General features: G+C 47.7%; 1 protein-coding gene across 1 annotated transcript in view; it reads left to right on the top strand.

The window, feature by feature from the left end:
- Positions 1-7,748: 7,748 nt before the first annotated feature.
- Positions 7,749-20,771, top strand: part of CLSTN1 (calsyntenin 1) — a 76,015-nt gene continuing 62,992 nt past the window's right edge. The window contains exon 1 of the mRNA XM_059135470.1: positions 7,749-8,076. Within this exon, the coding sequence (XP_058991453.1) occupies positions 7,986-8,076 (91 nt within the window). The 5' untranslated portion in view covers positions 7,749-7,985. The remainder of the gene's footprint in view (positions 8,077-20,771) is intronic.

Raw genomic sequence — 20,771 nt, 5'->3', positions numbered from 1 at the left:
GTGGGGCTCGATCCCATGACCCTGGGATCATGACCTGAGCTGAAGGCAGATGCTTAACCAACTGAACCACCCAGGCATCCCAGGAGAGAGAAAAATCTTAAGCAGACTCCACACCCAGCACAGAGCCCAATGCGGGGTTCCGTCTCACAACCCTGTGACCATGACCTGACCTGAAATCAAGAGTTGGAGGCTTAACTGACCGAGCCACCCAGACACCCTGGGAAAGCAGTTATAACCATCATCATCTCCTCAGACTTTTCAAAACATAGGCACATATATCATCCTCACGTTGAGAACAGTTACTGCTAACTGAGCACCTACCATGTGCTCCACACAGAGCAAAAGCCTTGCTATGCAACCTCTCATTCAATCTTCCCAGTGATCCAAAGGGGGTATGATTACCATGTGCCTATTTTACAGATAAGGAAACTGAGGTTCATAGTAATTGGGTTGGCTGATCTTTTCTGCTAATTACTGGAACCCAGGTCTGTCTGAACCCAGATGATGTAAAACATTCCTCCTATTTTTTTTTTAAAGATTCTATTTACTTATTTGACAGACAGAGATCACAAGTAGGCAGAGAGAGAGGAAGGGAAGCAGGCTCCCTGCTGAGCAGAGAACCCGATGCAGGGCTCAATCCGAGGACCTGGGATCATGACCTGAGCCGAAGGCAGAGGCTTTAACCCCCTGAGCCACCCAGGTGCCCCCCTCCTATTTTTTAAAAATATTTTATTTATTTATTTGATAGTCAGAGATCACAAGTAGGCAGAGAGGCAGGCAGAGAGAGAGGGGGAAGAAGGCTCCCTGCTGAGCAGAGAGCCCAATGCAGCCCTTGATCCCAGGACCCTGGAGTCATGACCTGAGCGGAAAGCAGAGACTTTAACCCACTGAGCCACCCAGGTGCCCACCTCCTATTTTTTTTTTTTTTTAAGATTTTATTTATTTATTTGACAGGGAGAGATCACAAGTAGGCAGAGGGAGAGGAGGAAGCAGGCTCCCTGCCAAGCAAAGAGCCTGATGTGGGACTTGATCCCAGGACCCTGAGATCATGACCTGAGCCAAAGGCAGAGGCCCCAACCCACTGAGCCACCTGGGCACCCCTCCTCCTATTTTTTTAAACTACTTTATCCTACCCTACCCCCAGTCCTAGGGAATATGAAGGAACAATGGATAGAACCTAGGTTTAGTGCAGCTTCCACTAAGCAAGAACAGTGGCCACGCTCCCTCGTGGTCCCAGGGAAGCTGTGCTCTTCTTGCCCCTGCTCTTCCCTTCTCTCTTACTCCTTCCCGGACACCTAGCCCAGTCCTGTCCCCTGGGATATTGTGTGCAGAACCTCTGTGTCCACAGAGGGACTGTGCTTGTCTGTACGCTGCTCTGTGTGTTTTGTGCAGTGGGTGTATCATTCGTGCTGCAGAATCAAAGAGCCACCCCTCCCCTCCCCCACAAAGAAGAGTCAGTAGGTCCTGTGCCTTTCCCAGCTGCCCATCCAAGAGAGGAGGAGAAGATGCTGTGTGTTACCTTGGGGAAAAGCATGCAGTGGAAACCCTAATCCTTGTCCCACCTTTTGGGGGTGCAAAAGCAAGCTGCCTGGCTTCTATGGGAAAGAAAGAAGGAAATTCCTTCTTTGGAAATTCTTAGCAGCTGATGTTGCCTGCGTGGGAATGCCAACTTCCTTTGCAAGCAGAGAGCCATAGAAAGCACTAAAAGGAGTCTGAAACAAACCATCAGGCCTCAGCCTGACTTCCTGGAGACCACAGGGATGTCCCTTCCTAAATCAGGGCTTCTGCCACTGCCAGAGAGGCACGAAGCTCTGAGCCATGGACAGTAATGAACAATAATGATAGTGACAGTTGTGTGTTGGCTCGTCTGTTCCTCGTCTATTCCTATCCCCCAGGGAAGCAGGCACTGACTTATCTCTGTTTCACAGATGAGATACTGAGAATGGAGAGATGAAGTGCCTTACCCAAGAGGTAGAAATCCACACAGTTAGCAAGAAGCACACAAGGGCTCACTGCGGCTCTCTTTGTCAAGGCAAAAGATTAGAAACAGCCCATTGTGGGGGAGAAATAGTCATCAACAGAGGACTGATTCAGTCAAATCCGGGACATCCATGTGAAGGAAAACATATGTATGCATGTCAGATGTATAAACTTTATCTGTACATCACACTTCTGACACCAAATGTGTAGGTTTTCCAAACCAAGCAATTCTCTGATTCTCTGTGGACACCAGCTAGGTGTGCTACAAATAAATTTAGTTCTGATACTGAACTCTCTGAACTCACTGACACTGAACTTAAGGGCTCACTCTCCCACTGCCCCTGCTTTATTTTCTTTATAAAATTTACTCCCGTTTATTTTTTTATTTTTATTTTTTAAAGATTATATTTATTTATTTGACAGAGAGAGACACAGGGAGAGAGGGAACACAAGCAGGGGGAGTGGAAGAGGGAGAATCAGGCTTCCCAGTGAGCAGGGAGCCCGATGAGGGGCTCGATCCCAGGAGCCTGGGACCATGACCTGAGACAAAGGCAGACAGTTAACAACTGAGCCACACAGGTGGCCCTCCCCGCCATTTATTTATTTATTTTTTTAAGATTTGATTTATTTATTTTGAGAGAGAGAGAGAGAGTACAAGCAGAGGGAATAGGCAGAGGGAGAAGCAAGCTCCCTGTTGAACAAGGAGCCTGATGCTGGACTCAAACCCAGTGCACGACACACACACACAACATATGGACAACATGCAGGATCATAACCTGAGCTGAAGGCAGACGCTCAACCAACTGAGCCACCCAGGCGCCCCCACCACCCCCACTCCAGATACCAACTACAAGTAATGGGCTTATAGGTGACTCCCACTTCTGTCTAACTTGGCTACCTTTCCAGGGATTCCCATGGCCGCCTCCTCAGCTTCAATATTTTGCCATAAGGGCTCTCAAAACTCAGGGAAATGCTTTACTTAAATTTGCCAGTTCATTACGAAGGCTATTATAAAGGATACAAGTGAACAGCCAGAGGAGGAGCATGTAGGGCAAGGTGTGGGAGGGTTCCGAGCCCTGGAGCATTTGTCCCTGTGGAGTTAGGGTGCCCAATGTCCCAGCACGTGGATGTGTCCACCAACCCAGAAGCTCTCTGCTTCCTGTAGTTCAGGAGTTTTGGAGAGATTTCATCACATTGGCATGACTGATCACTAATTTGATCTCTGGTCCCTTTTCCCCCCGAACTGGTGGGGGTGGGGGAGTGAAAGTTCCAAGCTAATCATGGCTTGCTTATTCTAGTGACCAGCTCCCAACCAGGAGCCATCTGGGAGCCTGCCTAGAGTTGCCTCGTTACAACAAAAGACAAAAGATGCTTCTCTCACCCAGGAAATTCCAAGGGATTTAGCAGCTCTGTGCTAGGAATTGGAGATGAAGACCAACTATCTATTTCTTATTATATCAGAATATCACCCCGCACAAGAGAGTGCAATGCAGCTCTGAAAGGAATACTAGACGGGGCCATCTCCAGGATATTTTATTAATTGAAAAAAAAAGCAAGATGTGGATGGGATATGCTTCTTTTTATCTAAGAAAGGGGAGAGAAGTGTATTTGAATCCTTGCTTGTATTTAAAAAAACCTACAGTGGAATGATAAGCCAAAAACAGACAGAATGGTCATTTCAAGGAAGAGACAGGGAGGAACAGGCAGGAATGGAACCAGACTTTACTGAGCACCTTGTTTTCCGGATTTGCCTTTGGAGCCTTATAACTATTTACTATGGACGTAAAACAAAATTAAATGGAAATTCTGCAAAAGGAAAGGAAATTGATAGAGATGGCTTTGAGCCCGGGGCACGGGGGTAACTGGAGTCTCTCCTGCTTTTGCCCCTCTTTGACTAGCCCTTTCACAGCCACAGAGATACTTGTCCAGGCCACCAGAAGGCAGAGACGGGGTCAGATCTTGAAACTTCTGGGGCTCCAGGAGGGCCCTAGTGGTGGTGACGGGGGCTGTGGTTTTAGTATTTGGGGGGCGTTTGATCGGTGGCTCTCATCAAGATTCCCACAGCCGCCTTCTGCTGCATCCCGAAAGTGGGTCAATTTCCAAGTGTATCATTCATAGTGACCACAACAGCGGCTTACTGCCTCGAGTTCAGTCCCACCAGCACTGGCCTGGGACTGCTAACAGTCCTAACGTCCCACCTGATAGGGGTTCAGTTTCCTGGCAGTGAGTTTTCCTGCATGTGACCATGTTTCCTCCTCTCGGCAACCCTGGACCTGGGAATGAGTGTCCTGGTGAGAAATTCAGGCTGGATGAGAATGTGTCCCATGGCTCCAGAAGAGCTGCCAGGTGGCAGGGTCCCACCTCTGACTGTGGCGGACCAGGCTGATGACTTCAGGCTGTGGGATCCTGCATAGGGCTTTTTCTCCCCGCTTTGGTATTTGAAGTGTCATTTCCCATAAAGGCTGAGGCATTGTTTGGGGCTCAGACCTACATGAAACTGAATCCCAGGTGTCCTGCTTTCCAGCAATGGGCTCTTCATCAAACGTTACATTGTTCTCATCTAGCACAATAAAAATACCTTCTGGAAAGGTTGTCGGAGGCATAAATGAAACATCCCCAGTAAGAGCTTACTAGAGACCGTTGTTATTAGCACGTATCATTACAAAAAACGCAGCACCCAGGACATTCTGGGTTCTTCTACCTATCGCAAAGATGGATTGACTTTATGCTCAAAAGCTCAAGTCTCCCTGGGCCTGGTTATGAAAGCCTCCTCCTTTCCCTCCCATGTCTGACCCTGACTAGGACAAGCCAGGGGTGCTGCCTCATCTCCCACTGCTTCTGGGACCCCTGCTGCTGCTGCTGCTGCTGCTGCTGCTGTCTCAGCGGCTGGCTCAGCTTAGGGGAGACTCCGTTCTGCTAACTGTTAAGTCTGGATCGATCCCCATCCCCATCTCAGGGCCATTTTGAGGATTAACTAATCCATCACGTGGAGACCTCTGGAAAGGGCCAATATGGCTGAGGCTATTGTCAGGCAGACTGGAAACTGGGCTCACTGGTTTCCCTGGCTTCCAAGACGCTCCAGCTGAGCCCTGCAGCCGGACAAACTCTCCTCTGGGCAAAATCTCCGCGTGTGCAGGTGGCACTGAGCTCACCGGCCGTCTGTCTGCCCACCTGCTGCTGAACCTTTTTGATCTACCTCTTTGTTTCTTTAAGGGACAGTGAGGGTAAGAAGATAAAGGGATCAGGATTCTAGACACCAAAGGGCTTTTGTTTGTGTTTCTAATAGAACTGAATACATTACGTTTTCCCTCTCGGCATCAGCCTATTGACTCAAGACAAAGTTCTGAGATTATACCTTTCTGACTTTATGTTTTGTACATCTCAAAGGTCCCCGGAAACCTACAGGGGGTGTTTTTTATCCTCTGAGGTGTGATTGCCACAATACAAAAATGAATACAGGAATTCATTGCTGAGTATTTATTGAGTGCTTAGTGTATGTTCAACAGTATACAAGCAGCTTAGATGATCCCTGAGGGGAAAAAAAAAGAAGTTCCTGTGTGTTTACACCCACTGCATACAAGGCTCTGTGAGGCACTTTCATTGCATCATTTCATTTAATTCTGACAGCTCCAGAAAATAGGTACTGCTGTCCCATTTCACAGGTGAGGAAAGAGACTCAAAGTTCCGTGACTTGTCAAGATCATTCACAGTAGAAGCAAGCAGAGTTCCTGCCAGTGCTTCTGATTGTGCTTTCCAGGTCCTTTCCACTAGAACACAGTGGGGAGCAGAAAAGGACACACATGGGGCACACAGTAGCAGATTATCAATCCTGGACTGTCTGGTTCAGAGCTAGTGGAGACGAGGGAAGGACGGCCTAATGGTCCGGAGGACTTCCTGCAGGAGATAGCCTAGGTGTGACTCAGAGCAAAGGTGGGGGCAGGATGTGCTACCTAATGTTGGCCCTGGGCGGCAATGCACTGGAGCACAGACTGTGTTGAGAGAGCAGGCCCCGAGGTCAGCTGGGTGGGACCTGAGGTTGAGGGGTAGGAAGCCTGGCAGAGCTGCTTGGACTAGATAAAGTGGCAACAAGGAGCTCGCAGGAGCTGGAGGGGGAGGGAAGCAAAAGCAAAGCTTGGAGAGGATGACTCTGCAGTGCTGGCTGGGAGCAGTGGAGCTGGGGGGCCTGGAGATGGTAGGGGCCAGGCAGGTACCTCGGGAGGGGTTGACCCAAGGGCAGGCCTGTCCTCTTGGACCCAGGGAAGGGGGTGGCAGGGGAAGGAGATGTGGACTCTGCAGGCTTTGGTAGAGGATGCCTTTGAGGGACAAAGGACAGAGAGGAACATATTCCATTACAGGAAGCTTTGAAACTCCCATCAGGTCAATCATGCCTCTGTTCACTGCTGTTCAAGGTCTTCCTGTGGCCAGTAGAATCATCGGCCACAAACACACCTCACACTCCGGCCTGAATCTACTTTTTTGGGCTCTTCCCCCACTACCCTCCTAGGTAAGTCCTCCCCTGGCCTCCTACTACTTTCAGCCTCTAAAGGGGCCCACCTCTGGAACCCCGCCCCAAGCTGGCCTCAGCAAAGCCCACAAGCCTGGCCAACCAACCCTCTTAGCTATCAGGGCTATGACAATCACAGTGTTCCAATCACCTTGGATAGCTCTTCCCTCACAGTCTTGAATAATTCATGTTTCATTGTTATTTAGCTTTTGCTGTTGGGGGTCTCCCTAACATCACCTCCCTGGCCTTGAGGGCTCAGTATTCACAACCGGGGATGTCATTTTGCCTTTCAGTCTTTGTTCCCTCATCTGCAAAATGGGGCCAATAATGTCTCGCAGCATCTGGCACAGGAGCCCATCCATGACTGTGCCAGTCCTTTCCTCCAGCGTGGGGTGGTCCCAGGGGCGGAGGGAAGGTGGGGGAACCAGGACAGAAGGGGAGGACTCCAGCCTGGAGGAGGATCCTTTCTTCATCCAGCTGGATCTCTGCATTTCTAAGGGACCACTGGCATCATGCTAAGATCATCTAGAAAGGGCACGCACAAGCCGTCTTTTAAAAAAGCCATCACAGATTTCTCCAGCAAAGGAAGGAATCTGGACTTACAAATTCAGGCGGACCCCCTCCCCCCACCCGCCCCCAGCAGCTAACGCCCCCTCCCAGGGCTGAACCACCGCAGCACGTGCTGCGCGGTCCATGATGTTTACAAAGTGCGTTTCGCTGACCTCCATCTCCTTGAAAACCTTTCACGACCCCGCAGGTTCCCTGTCATCACCTCCGTTTGGCAGACAAGATCACCAGGACTCTAGGAGGCGACGTGCCTTCCCCGAAGTGGCCCTACGTGTTGGCAATCAGGGTCCCGGGGCTGCACCCTCCAGCGCGGTCTGCCCGCCGCGGGACTGGGGGTACGAAGGGCTGAAAGGCGGGCGCTGGCCCCAGGGTACCGCGGGCCGGGCTCGGGAGCCTGGGGGCGCGCGTAGGGGGATGAGGGATGGATGTTCTCGGCCGCAGCGGGGGCAGGCCGTGCAGCCCCCAGACATCTTGCCGCCTCCCGGGAGGTACCCCAGGCGCGGCCCCGCGGGCGCGCGCTCCGGGCTCCGCCGGCGACTCGAGGCGCGCGCCCCGCTCCCGCCCGCCCCCCCCCCCGCGCGCGCCCCACTCCGCCTCTCCCTCGTGCGCGCGCCCCTCCCGCCGCCACCCCGCCCTCCCGCTCGCGCCCCTCCCGCCGCCACCCCGCCCCCGCCGGTACCCTCGCCGGACCCGAGAGAGCGCGCCGCCGCCATCTTAGTTGCTGCCGCCGCCTCCAGCCAAGCGCTTCCTCGGCGGAGGGGAGGGTGCCCGCGGCCCGAGCGCGCGGCCCAGCGTCGCGGCGGCGGCTCGTGGGACCCCGGACTCGCCGCGGCGCGAAGCAGCCGGCCCCGGGCCGCGAGACCCCTGCTCGGTGCCCCGCGCGCGTGCCTGCTGCTCCCGCCTCGGGCCGGCCGCGGCGCCGGGAGCCGGAGCGATGCTGCGCCGCGCTGCGCCCGCGCTGGCCCCGGCCGCCTGGCTGCTGCTGGCCGGGCTGCTGAGCGGCGGCGGGGTCTGGGCCTCGCGAGGTAAGCGGCGGGCTGGGGCGGGCCCGGGGGGAGTCGGGGCGGGCGCCGGGGGCCGGCGAAGCGGGGCTGCGTCCCCGGGCGGGGCGCCGGACCCCCGGGTGGCGGCTGCGCGGGTCTGGGGGGACGTGCCGACGGGCGCAGGGGTCGGTCCCCGTCCGCCGCAGCGCCTGCGGGCGGGGGTGCAGCCGGGTGAGAGGCCGTGTACGTGTGTTGTGTGCTCGCTCGTGCATCAGGCGGGGGGTGCACGCAGTTTTTGGTGTGTGCTTACATAAGAGCCCACTCCTCCGCATCCCTGCCGGGGTCCCGGCGCTCTGCCGCTGCGCCGCGGACGCCGCATCCTCGCCCCTTGCCGCCTCCCCCCAGGGTCCTTTAAATCTCGTCTGTTTGCAGACGGGCAGCGGCCGAAACTTCTCGCTCCCCTCCCACGTTTCATCCGAAGGTGAAATCGCGAGGAGGTTTACGGTCGCGGTCTCACCCCGCGTTCGGAATCTGCCTCTCCGCACCCCCGACACCTTGGTGCAGTTTTTCTGATGGTGACTTACATCGCTCGGAGGCTTTCAGATCCTCAGCAGAAACCTCCCTGCTTCCTCAGGGCCGACAGTATTGTACTGTTACTTGGGAAAAACAACAACAAAAATGTCTTGGTGAATTGATTGTTTTGTTGTCTTAACCTTCATCCACTTAACCTTTTAAACAGTGCACGCTCTCTGATACTGGCCGATCTTGCCAGCGAAAAGCTTACGCATTGCAGATGCATGCTTCCGAGTGCATCTTGGAATTGTAAACATATTTTCCTTGGCCTTGGAGCAAAGTAATCTAGGTGTAGTCTGGAGAGGACTTGGATCTATTCTTCTGATTTTTAATTTTTCATCAAAAGCCTGGGAGGGGGAGACCTGACGAAAGTCTAAACGAAACAGTCCTATTTCGTATTAGCAGGCTTTTTAAAAAAAATCCTCATTTTTCTCTTCCTTGGCGTGACAGACGGAGAGAAGTATGGTGTTCAAAAATTAAAGGGCAGAAGAGGCAAATGCATCTTTTGTTCTGTGTTCCTTTCTTCACATGGGGGATGATGAACTTGGAATACTTCATCTCTAACATTCTGTGGACTGTCATAGTCAAGTCTCAGTCACTAAGTATCAAATCGCTCTCAGTTTGATTTTTAAAAGTTACATCAAGCTGAGCTTGAAATGTTCTTTCCAGATGTGGGAACGGAGGTCTGAAAGTCTGATCTGTCCAAGAGAAAATGTCAAAGTTCTGCTTCTCTCGGGGAAAACCCACACATTTCAAAAATATGTGCTTGGATTGAGTATTTTTGGGAACAGTTCAAATATATTTCGTTTAGTCAGTGATAACATTTCTTGTTAAGATCCATATTTTCTTGTTTGTCCGCTCATCTCCATTTGCTATTCATTATTGAATTACTTGGGTTATTCAACAAATATAAATTTCATTTATCAGATATCCTCACTGTGGTGGACTAAAAAATCTTATGTGAAAGATAATGTTGAGTACGGAGTCCTTTGTCATTGGCTGACTTTCTAAGCTTTTCTTGGTGCATTTATAGTATTTAAGGATAATTAGTCTTCAAAATAAAAACACATTTTAAACATAAGTTATTCTCTTGCTTTTTTTTCTTTTCCCCAGCCTGCAAGGTAGAAAATGTCTTGTGAATATTACAAGAAATGCCAATAAAATGGTTTCATTTTGAGGGGTTGCAAATGGATTTTATATGTAAATATGCAATTTGCCAGAGACACTTTCTGTGGGCTCATTTTAAAGATTTTTATTTATTTATTAGACAGAGATCACAAGTAGGCAGAGAGGCAGGCAGAGAGAGGGGAAGGGAAGCAGGCTCCCCTCCAAGCAGAGAGCCCAACGTGGGGCTCAATCCTAGGACCCTGGGATCACGACCTGATCCGAAGGCAGAGGCTTTAACTCACTGAGTCACCCAGATGCCCCTGTGGGCTCATTTTAGGTGATCATTTCAACTAATAGTCTGACTTTTTTTTTTTTTTCCTCTAAGACAGTATGATACGAACAGCTGGCCATACTCTAGCTATCTCTAATAATTATTAGTGGGATAAATATCACATATAAATTGCTGGAGAGAATGTTAGGTTTCGTAATGTGAATTGCATTTTGACTGTCAATTGGTTGTTTAATAGAGAACTCCAGATTTCACTCTTATCTGTAGCTGCAGTTCTTAAAAAACATCAAGTAAATCAAAATATTAGGCATATCCTTGGCATGCCCTAGGCTACCTGCTTTCTTTCCAGTGAGTCAGTGATCAGGAAATAGTAAATTGAAATGGAGAATATAGGAAGCTTATGAATATATATATTTTAATGCGAGCAAGGACTGCACTTCAAAGCCAGCGAAATAATTTTAATTGTTATTTTCCTGTTTGTTTGTACACAGACTTCTCTGCGAGCCTCTCCTCACCTTCCTCTGTGCAATTTCATCTCTCTGAGCTCCTGAATCCTCCCTTCCCTGCCTGCCTTTTTCTCTTTCCATAGCACTTAAGCCCATTCAAACAGCCTTATCTTATTTTGTCCTCACTAGGACATAGGCCCCAAGACAGAAAGGTGTTTGGTCTGTTTTGTTCTCATGTGAATCCTATCACCCCCACATGGTAGGAGTAGATTCTCAGTATTTGTTGAGTGACTGAATGGATGGACAGCTCTATCTCGGTTTTGACAGCATAGTATTTTTATGTCCTAATTCTCTTCTGACAGATAAATGTTGTATACTGAAAAAGGCATTACAGACTATAAAACAAATCTAAATTCTGCATCACGATATAGAAATTCATTAGTAGATAATTTTCCAAGGATCTGTTCTGTTGATTGCAGTGTTGGGGATATTAGACCATAAAAATCTGTAGCAGCTTTTGAAGGGTGTACTTTGTGGCCACCAATCTGAGTCTAATTTTTAAAGATACTGTAATTCTCTGCTTTTTTGGAAAGTGGTTTCTTAATTTGTTACCTTGTTTTTCATAAGTAACTGAGGAAAAGTCCTTTGAATACAGATGTCAGTATTCTACTTAATCTAGCAGTTGTATTGCTGGGAGTAAATGTGATTTATTTCACATAGGAGGCTTATAACTACTAAAGAAATAAAGTATATATTTTTTAAATCTATTTTTTAATTAAATTATTATTATTTTTTATATTTTATTTTATTTGACAGAGAGTATGAATAGGGAGGGGGCACAGGGAAAGAGAAAGGGAGAAGCAGGTTCCCTGTTGAGCAGGGAGCCTGCTGTGGGACCTGAACTCAGGACCTTGGGATCATGACCTGACCTGAAGGCAGACATTTAACTGACTGAGCCACTGAGGCACCCCAGAAATGATAAAATATTAATAATTCTGAATGTATTCCAATTTAGGAGCTCTTACTCAGTTAACTGGAACCTTCAGTTACCTAGAATTCATCTTCTGGCTGCAGACCCCTTTTAGGAGGAAAAGCATAAAATCAAGCAGTTTCATAGCAATTCTTTTGCAAAAGGAAGTTTTAGTAGTTCATATCATACATTATCTGTGTCGGTACTATTTGATTTTTAAGACCAAAAAAAAAAAAAAAGCAATTGATATTTCAGTTTTAGATATGAAGATATGACCCATAAATGAAATTTTAATGAAATATAAAATTTTTACATTCAAGTTAGAAAATGCTGTAATTCCATGATACTGGTTTCAGGACTTGGCTCCAAGTTTATGAAACCATCTCTTAATGTTTAATATGAGGATGTTAAAATTTTAAGACACTTTTTTTTTTAAAGATTTTATTTATTTATTTGATACATAGAGAGAGAGAGAGATATCACAAGCAGGCAGAGAGGCAGGCAGAGAGAAGGGGAAGCAGGCTCACTACTGAGCAGAGAGCCTGACGCGGGGCTCGATCCCAGGACCCTGATATCAAGACCTGAGCCGAAGGCAGAGGCTTAGCCCACTGAGCCACCCAGGCGCCCCAAGTTTTAAGACACTTTTAAAAAGGATTGAAATATTTTTTATTTATTTTTTTTAAAGATTCCATTTAGAGGCTCCTGGGTAGCTTAGTCGTTAAGCGTCTGCCTTCAGCTCAGGTCATGATCCCAGCGTCCTGGGATCAAGTCCCATATGGGGCTCCCTGCTCTGTGGGGAGCCTGCTTCTCCTTCTCCAGCTCTCCCGTACTGTGTTCCCTCTCTCGCTGTGTCTCTCTGTCATAAATTTAAAAAAATCTTAAAAAGATTCCATTTATTATTTTAACAGAGAGAAGAGGAGCTCGAGTAGGGAAACAGCAGGCAAAGGGAGAGGGAGAAGCAGGCTCCTTGCTGAGCAGGGAGCCCCACGAAGGGCTCCATCCCAGGACCCTGGGATCAATATCTGAGGCAAAAGCAGGTGCTTAATGGACTGAGCTACCCCAGTGCCCCAGAATTGAGTTATTTTTATTATTGCTTCCTAAGGCAGGAAAATTATAATTTTGGAGGCAAGCGTAAGGTTTTCATTTATAAGAGTTGAAGAAGAGTTTCATTTATAAGAGTTCTGATTATCCTGAAAAATCACCAAGAATATATTTCTTACTCTGGTTAATTGTGGTTTAGGATCATTATGCTATTAAAAAAATGTATCTTGCTTTTTCTGTGGTCTTGATATGGTAAAAGCAGAAGTATTTGAAAATACGTTGTGTCTTCTATAAGTGTAATTTAAGATAATTGATTTGTTATAAAATACAGAGTTTGGTTAAGCTTCAGAAATAGGGATTCAAGATTGGGGGAAATGACTTATTCAGCGGTGTGTCCCAGTATTGTAAAAAAACCAAACCAAAACAAAAGTGACATTTTGATGGCAGTAGTGACTGTGCAGAAGCCAGAGCCGGGCGCCCTCAAACTGACGGCTGTGAGGTGAGGATGGACCTTGGCCGTCCTTTCTTAGGGCTGCCACCCCCTAGGAACGGGGGATACTGCATTTGTTTGGCCCCGATTTGATAGGTCCTTTCTTCTCTGTTTTAGGCATATTTTTGTTCATCTTCTCAGTTAGCTGTAGGATGATATCATTGTTAAAGTTTTTCACAAGATGTTTTGCTAAGGTTTTTTCATTTGTAAAGTTTTAGATGAAAATTCATTTACTTCAAAGTAACTGAATTGAGAACATTTTAAAAACCATAGAACACATCTTCTATTCCAGAACTCCAATAAGAAGCAGGTGGTAACACAGTAAAGGAGGAATCGTGTTTTCCTTTTTTTACCTTGGGTCAGATGTGAATATTATCTTTCAGCCATCTGTTTTGGACTAGTCTGATTCTCTTGTGACAAGAACTTTTTAGAATCTGCTACTTTTCGAAATAAGACTTTCTTTTCCTTCATCCCCTCTTCTATTTTTTTATTTTTAAAAATGTTTTATTTATTTATTTATTTGACAGAGACTCAAGCGAAGGAGGGAACACAAATGGGGAGTGGGAAAGGGAGCAGGCTTCCCCCCAGTAGGGAGCCAGATGTGGGGCTTAACCCCAGAACCTGGGACCATGACCTGAGCCAAAGGCAGGTGCCTGACAACTGAGTCACCGAGGTGCCCCAGTTTTAACTTTTTTAAAAAGATTTATTTAAAATTAAGAATGCCTGGCTGGCTCAGTTGGTTAGGCGACTGCCTTGGGGTTAGGTCATGATCCCAGAGTTCTGGGATCCAGTCCCACATTGGGCTCCCTGCTCCACAGGGAGTCTGCTTCTCCCTCTGCCTGCTCCTCCCCTGTCTCATGCTCTCTCTCAAATAAATAAATAGAATATTTTTTAAAAAGATTTACTTGTTTATTTTTTTTAAAAAGGTTTTATTTATTCGACAGAGAGAGAGAGAGATCACAAGTAGGCAGAGAGGCATGCAGAGAGAAAGAGGGGGAAGCAGGCTTCCTGCTGAGTAGAGAGCCAGACCTGAGGCTCGATCCCAGGACTCTGAGATCATGACCTGAGTCGAAGGCAGAGGTTTAACCCACCCCAGATTTATTTATTTTAGAGAGAGAGCATGCGTGTGTGTGGGTGAGCAGTGGGGAGGAGAGGCAGAGAGAGAGAATCTCAAGTAGACTCGCCACTGAGTACAGATCCCAGTACAGGGCTCAGTCTCAGGACCCCAAGATCATGACCTGAAACCAAGAGTCAGGTGCTCAACTGGCTGTGCCCCCCAGGTGCCCCTCTTCATTCCTTTTTTAAAATGTATTATTTTTTAAAGATTTTATTATTAAAATTATTATTTTTTTATTTTTTAAAGTTTTTATTTATTTGAGTGCACAAGTGAGAAAGCACAAGCAGAGGGAAAGGGAGAGGGAGAAGCAGGCTCCCCACTGAGCAAGGAGCCCGATGTGGGGCTCGATCTCAGGACCCTGAGAGCATGACCTGAGCCTAAATCAAGAATTGGTTGCCTAGCTGACTGAGCCACCCAGGTGCTCCTAAACATTTTATTTTTAAGTACTCTTTATGCCCAGTGTGGGGCTCGAACTTAAAATCCTGAGATCTGGAATCGCATGCTTTACCGGCTGAGCCAGCCAGGCACCCCTAATAATTTTATTTTTGTTTTTTAAAGTAAGTTCTAGGGGCGCCTGGGAGGCTCAGTGGGTTAAAGCCTCTGCCTTCGGCTCAGGTCATGATCCCAGGGTCCTGGCATCGAGCCCTGTGTTGGGCCCTCTGCTCAGCAGGGAGCCTGCTTCCTCCTCTCTCTCTGCCTACTTGTGATCTCTGTCTGTCAAATAAATAAATAAAATCTTAAAAAAAAAAAAAAAAAGTTCTGCACCCAATGTGGGACTTGAATTCACGATCCTGAGGTCAAGAGGTACATGCCCTACTGCCTGAGCCAGCCGTGTGCCCTCATTTCAGAGCATTTTCATCATCCCAAAGAGGAGCCCCTGAGCCCTTAGCTCTCACTCTGTCTCCATCCCCCCTTGGCAACCACCAGTCTACTTCCTGTCTCTAAGGATTTGCCTCTTCTGGACATTTTATATCAGTGGAGTCTGACAATATGTGGTCTGTCTGCGACTAGCTTCTTTCAGTTGATGTTTCAGGGTTCATCTGTGTTGTAACGTGTATCAGAACTTCATTCCCTTTTATGGCTGAATAACATTTACCATAGGTTTGTGTCCTTCCAAAATTCGTATGTTGAAACTATATTCCCCAAATCATGGTATTGGAAGGTGGGGCTTTTGAGAGGTGATTAGACCTGAACATAGAGCCCTCCCAAATGGCATGAGTTCTCCTGTAAAAGAGAACCCAGACACCACCCTGGGCCCTTCCACCAAGTGAAGACACAGCGAGAACATGGCCAGCTGCGAACGAGGAGCATCTCAGCAGAACTCCCAACCCGGGGCACCTTGGTCTCGGACTTCCCAGTCTCCAGATCTGTGAGAAATACATTTCTGTCGTGCAGAAGCTGCCCAGTCTATGGTATTTTGTTTTGGCAGCCCTAAGAGACTAAAACGATATTTCTTTGTATGAATAGACCACATTTTGTTGATGTGTTCCTCAGTCGATGGACATTTGGGTGGTTTTCCACTTTGTGGCCACTGTGGAAATGCTGCTGGGCACGGTTGTGCACTGGCTTTGTGTGCACGTACACGTCCAGTTCTCTCGGGTGTACACCCAGGGGTGGAATTGCTGGGTCGCGTGGTCAGCGTCTAACATGTTGGGGGACGTGCTGAACTGTTCCCCAGAGTGGCTGCACCAGCTTACACTTGCTCTTGACCTCTGTAAGTGCTCCCGGGAGCTTTTTTCTAATCAGATACACATTTCATGGTTGTCTGCGTTTTCTTATGAGGGTTTTAAGTTGCTGATGGTTTCCTGCTCTAGGGATAAACTGGCATTTCCTCCAACCAGCTCCTTCCTCCCTCATCCTGTCCCGTATCATTCCAATGTTGAAAGGTCTGCCTTCGACACCTGTGTAGCCTTCCCCGTAAAAACATACTTCTTCGAACTTCCCTGACATTTGATCATTCAGCCTGGGCACCTGCTAGCACAAAAAGCAACACTTTTCTGAAAAAAAAAAAAAAAAAAAAAAAAAAAAAAAAAGTTGAGAACCATAGTTGGCTTTCCTTAGGTCTGAAGCTTACCAACCCTTCAAATCCTTGCCGCGCCCAGCCCTGCAGCTCTCTGGAAGAAAGGTGGAGCAGGTCTGCCGCCTGCATCCAACCCCAAGCTCGGAATGCCCCCTGGGATGAGCAACGAGCTCCTAAGGTGCAGACTCTGCCGTTGGGGGACAAGCCGAGTGAAGCTCCAGCTTCCAGGACCAGGATTTGACTTTGTGGAAGGAAAAGGATGAAATGCTAGAATTCTTTTCTTCTTTTTAAGATTTTATTTATTTTTTTCCGGAGACAGAGAACACCAGCAAGCAGAGGGAAAGGGACAAGCAGACTCCTCACCTAGCGCGGAGCTTGATGCAGGGCTCGATCCCAGGACCCTGAGATCATGACCTGAGCCAAAACCAAGAATTGGACACTTGACTGATTGAGACACCCAGGCACCCCCAAAATGCTAGACTGCTTAGACAACTGGCCGAGAATATGATGTTTCTTCATTTATTACATTTTGGTTCTGCTAATTGGCTAAAAAGTGTGCCTTGTTAAAGTGAATTATTTTGTCTGTATGGTTCTTTGATTTTATTCCTTAAGTGACAATTTATTTACCCGGTCTTTAATCACAGTGTAAAATACTTAGGAATGTATGTCTTAAGGGGCACCTGGGTGGCTCAGTGGGTTAAAGCCTCTGCCTTTGGCTCAGGTCGTGATCCCAGTGTCCTGGGATCGAGCCCCACATCGGGCTCTCTGCTCAGCAGGGAGCCTGCTCCTCCCGCCCCCCACCCTTCCCTGCCTCTCTACCTGCTTGTGATCTCTGTCTGTCAAATAAATAAATAAAATCTTTAAAAAATGTATGTCTGTAGATTCAAAGTGAATTTTAAAATTCAGTAAATATGGGTGTCATCATTGTTTTAAGACCTATTTAAGGTGTAACAAAGACATTCTGAGCTCTTTCTAGTGCTTAAATGTTTTTTTCTCATTCGTTTTAAGGATCACCAAGAAAAAAATTGATTGGCATAAACGTCAACTGAAGATACATAAAACTCGAAAATGACTTGTATACAGTTGTCTGCTAAGTGGCTTTTAAAGAGCATAGTTTAGGGGCACCTGGGTGGCTCAGTTGGTTGAAGCCTCTGCTTTCGGCTTGGGTCATGATCCCAGGGTCCTGGGATTGAGCCCTGCATGGGGGGGGTGTGTCTCTGCTCAGCGGGGAGCCTACTTTCCTTCCTCTCTCTCTCTCCACTTGTGAGCTCTCTCTGTCAAATCTTTGAGAAAAAAAAATAAAGAGCATAGTTTATTACATCTGAAACACAGAATCCAGTCACATTTAACTTTACATATTTATGTTGTAGTTGACAATGAATATTGAGAGGACCAGCTGCGTAATTATGTGGGGCCAAGTGCAAAGTCAAAGTGTAGGCTCCTTTGCTCAAAAATTATTAATAAATTCAAGGTGACAAAGAGCATCAAACCAAGCACGGGACCCGGCAAACCTAGAAAATAGTCTTGAGTATTGATAGACTCTCGTGGCAGGGTGTTAGTAGTCGGAACGGGGTCCTGGCGCTGGGAGTTTTCGCTGGAGCCCTTGGTCCTCTGGACCCGCTCACGTGCACCTGCCGATGCCCCGCCCTCCTCCGAGGCACCTTCCCCCAGTGCCCCCCTTCCTCGTGGCAGGACTCGTGGCCTTAGGGTAGAGGGTGTACACTCTTTTCTCCGCAGCAACTAGCGAAGGACAGAGTAGACTTGGCTCGCAGTAGTGCCGGCAGATCAGAGGTATATGTGCTGCCGAAGCGAGCACACCGGCAGATCAGAGGTAGAAGCTAATTGAGGAATAGGGCTGCTCTTGATTGGGGGATTAAAGCCTTTGCGTCAGCAGATTATGTTTACTTTTAAAATGCCTTGACTGATTCATGCCAGTTGCCTGTTACGTATAGAATCAGTAACGAGGACAACAGAAATGATTAAAATTCTTGAATAATCCCTAATCTTTTTTTGCCACGCTTCTCAAATGTTCATCGGAGTAGCTAGTAAGTAGTGAAATGCACCGGCTTGCGTTGAATTTTCTTCCTAAGCCCTACTCACTTGGGCTGCGGTTGTTACTGCAGTAAAGCCGGGATTGGAAGTGGACAGCGGCCGTTCCCAGTATGGGAGCACCTCAGTTCCTAGGGCTGTGATAATGGTGGGGTACCTTGATAATCCCCAGCCTCTATTGTCAAGCTCTGAACTGGCCATGTTTCTCAGCTTGCTTCTGAGTTGTTTGTCAGATAGCCATTAATACCTGCCCTTGATTCCCGAATGAAGCATTTTCATTTGGCAAGAGTTTAAAAAGTCCATGCCCAAGTGTAGGAAACCACTTGTTTAATTAAGAGGGCAACTAATACGCATCTTCCAAACATTCAAAGCTCAGAATAGAAAATGACTTAAATGCTTCTTTATATGAGATCGGTCTTTCTTAAACCTGGAGGAACATGTACCAGTGGGATATTTTCATAACATAGTCTCCCTTCTCTCCCTGATGGTGACTTTAATTAATAACAAATGCAACATTAATATTTGATGAAATGTTTTAAAGATTTTATTTATTTATTTGACAGAGAGAGAGAGAGAGATCACAAGTAGGCAGAGCAGCAGACAGAGTGGGGGAAGCAGGCTCCCCGCTGAGCAGAGACCTGGATGCGGGGCTCGATCCCAGGACCCTGGGATCATGACCTGAGCTGAAGGCAGAGGCTTAACCCACTGAGCCACCCAGATTCCCCTGATGAAATATTTTAGAAAGGTCATCAATGCCAGGGATCAGGGCGCCTGGGGGGCTCAGTTGGTTAAGCGTCTGCCTTTGGCTCAGGTCATGGTCCCAGGGTCCTGGGATCGAGTCCTGCACTGAGCTCCCTGCGCAGCCGGGAACCTGCTTCTCCTCCTTCCCCCTCATGCTCGCTTGTGCTCTCTGTGCCTTTCTCTGTCTCTCAAGAAAATTCTTGAAAAAATTTTTTTAAAATGCCAGTGATTAGTATACATTTGTTTATTCGGTTGGTGAAATTTATTAACCCCACTTTTTTTAGAATTGTTCTTTGAGTATTCTTGAAAGGTTTTTACCACTACTTTAAAAAAGTAATGCATAAGGCAAGTATGTATTTGTTGGCATTTTTTCTCCTCTTCCTAGTAAGTGTGTTTATGTGGTTTCCAGACTGAACCCAGGGGCAGTGAGAAAGCTAACGCGGCGCTGTGATGGTTTCGTTTCGGCCTGAAGGAAGAGTGCCAGAAGGGTTTCCTGAAGTTTCAGTTTTATCTGGAAACTCAGCTTAGTGGTGTAGGAGAGCAGATAGGGATTTGGGGCAGAAGCCTTGACTTGGAACAGAGCAGTCCTGACTGTACCTTCTTATCTTTGGGAAATTCCAGTGCAGGCAGGGAAGCTGAGACGGGCTGGTGCAGTGAGCAGTGACGCGGCCCCAGCACCCTCCGCAGTGGCTCCCAGAAGTTACTTAGCTCGGCCTGGGTCCGAGCTCCCTGACTGCCTCGGCGCTGGGTGCTCTTCTCCTTAACCGAGCTTTGACTCGATGTGTGGTTTCCTGGGGCCCGTGTCTGATTCCCAGATGAGCTGGAAAGGCCATTTATATCCACCTCTTAGAATTCCAGTTAGAGCTCAAATTGCATTTTCCCCTGGAAACACTGTTATAAACCCTGTAAGCTCTACAAGTGATCATCAGAAACCCATTTTAACCCATAACACAAGTGGAAACCAGGCAAATTTGTAGTAAAACACAGCACGCTCACCATTACAGTATTAACTTTATAAAGCAGAGATGAAGCGCTGTTTAACTTGTGGTAAGTAGGTCTCGAAGTACTAGAGTGGCTTTGAAAGATTTTGTGGGCAGGGCGCCTGCGTGGCTCAGTGGGTTAAGCGACTGCCTTTAGTTCAGGTCATGATCCTGGAGTCCCAGGACAGAGTCCCATATGGGGCTCCCTGCTCAGCCAGAGTCTGCCTCTCCCTCTGACCTTCTCCCCTCGTTCTCTCTCTCTCTCTCTCATAAGTAGAAATGATAATAAAATAAAAAATAAAAGGGGCACCTGGGTGGCTCAGTGGGTTAAGCCGCTGCCTTCGGCTCAGGTCATGATCTCAGGGTCCTGGGATCGAGTCCCGCATCGGGCTCTCTGCTCAGCAGGGAGCCTGCTTCCTTCTCTCTCTCTCTGCCTGCCTCTCAGTGTACTTGTAATTTCTCTCTGTCAAATAAATAAATAAAATCTTTAAAAAAAAAAAAAAAAAAAAAAAAGATTTGGTGGGGGGCATCAGCTGTGGTCAGTCACACTTGGCTCACACCTGGACCGAAGAGGGTGACTTCTTAGTGACCTGGCTGCCAGAGGGACGGGTGCAAGCTGATCCTCAACAGGAAGGCAGGGAGATGTGGGCCAGTAGGCCCCCTGGTGACCAGGTGGCGACACTGCAGGGGTTGGCCGATGGGGGACAGAAAGGGGGAGGCCGCAGGGTGGGTGCCGGGAGCCTTCTGCCACCAGCTATGTGTCCACCGCCCAGAGAACTGCCCGTGTGTGCAGCTCACTCCTTTTGGAGAAGGCATGTGCATCATTTAAGGGAATGACTTCTGGTCAGAAGTACTTCATGTTTTTCATCAAAGATTTTACTTAAGAGTTGCCATTTAAAACTATTGCTTGAATT

Source organism: Mustela lutreola, chromosome 10 (genome assembly GCF_030435805.1).
Source record: "Mustela lutreola isolate mMusLut2 chromosome 10, mMusLut2.pri, whole genome shotgun sequence".
Lineage (NCBI taxonomy): Eukaryota > Metazoa > Chordata > Mammalia > Carnivora > Mustelidae > Mustela > Mustela lutreola.
The sequence above is the reverse complement of the archived record's forward strand: the minus strand, read 5'-3'. Positions and strand labels throughout refer to the sequence as shown.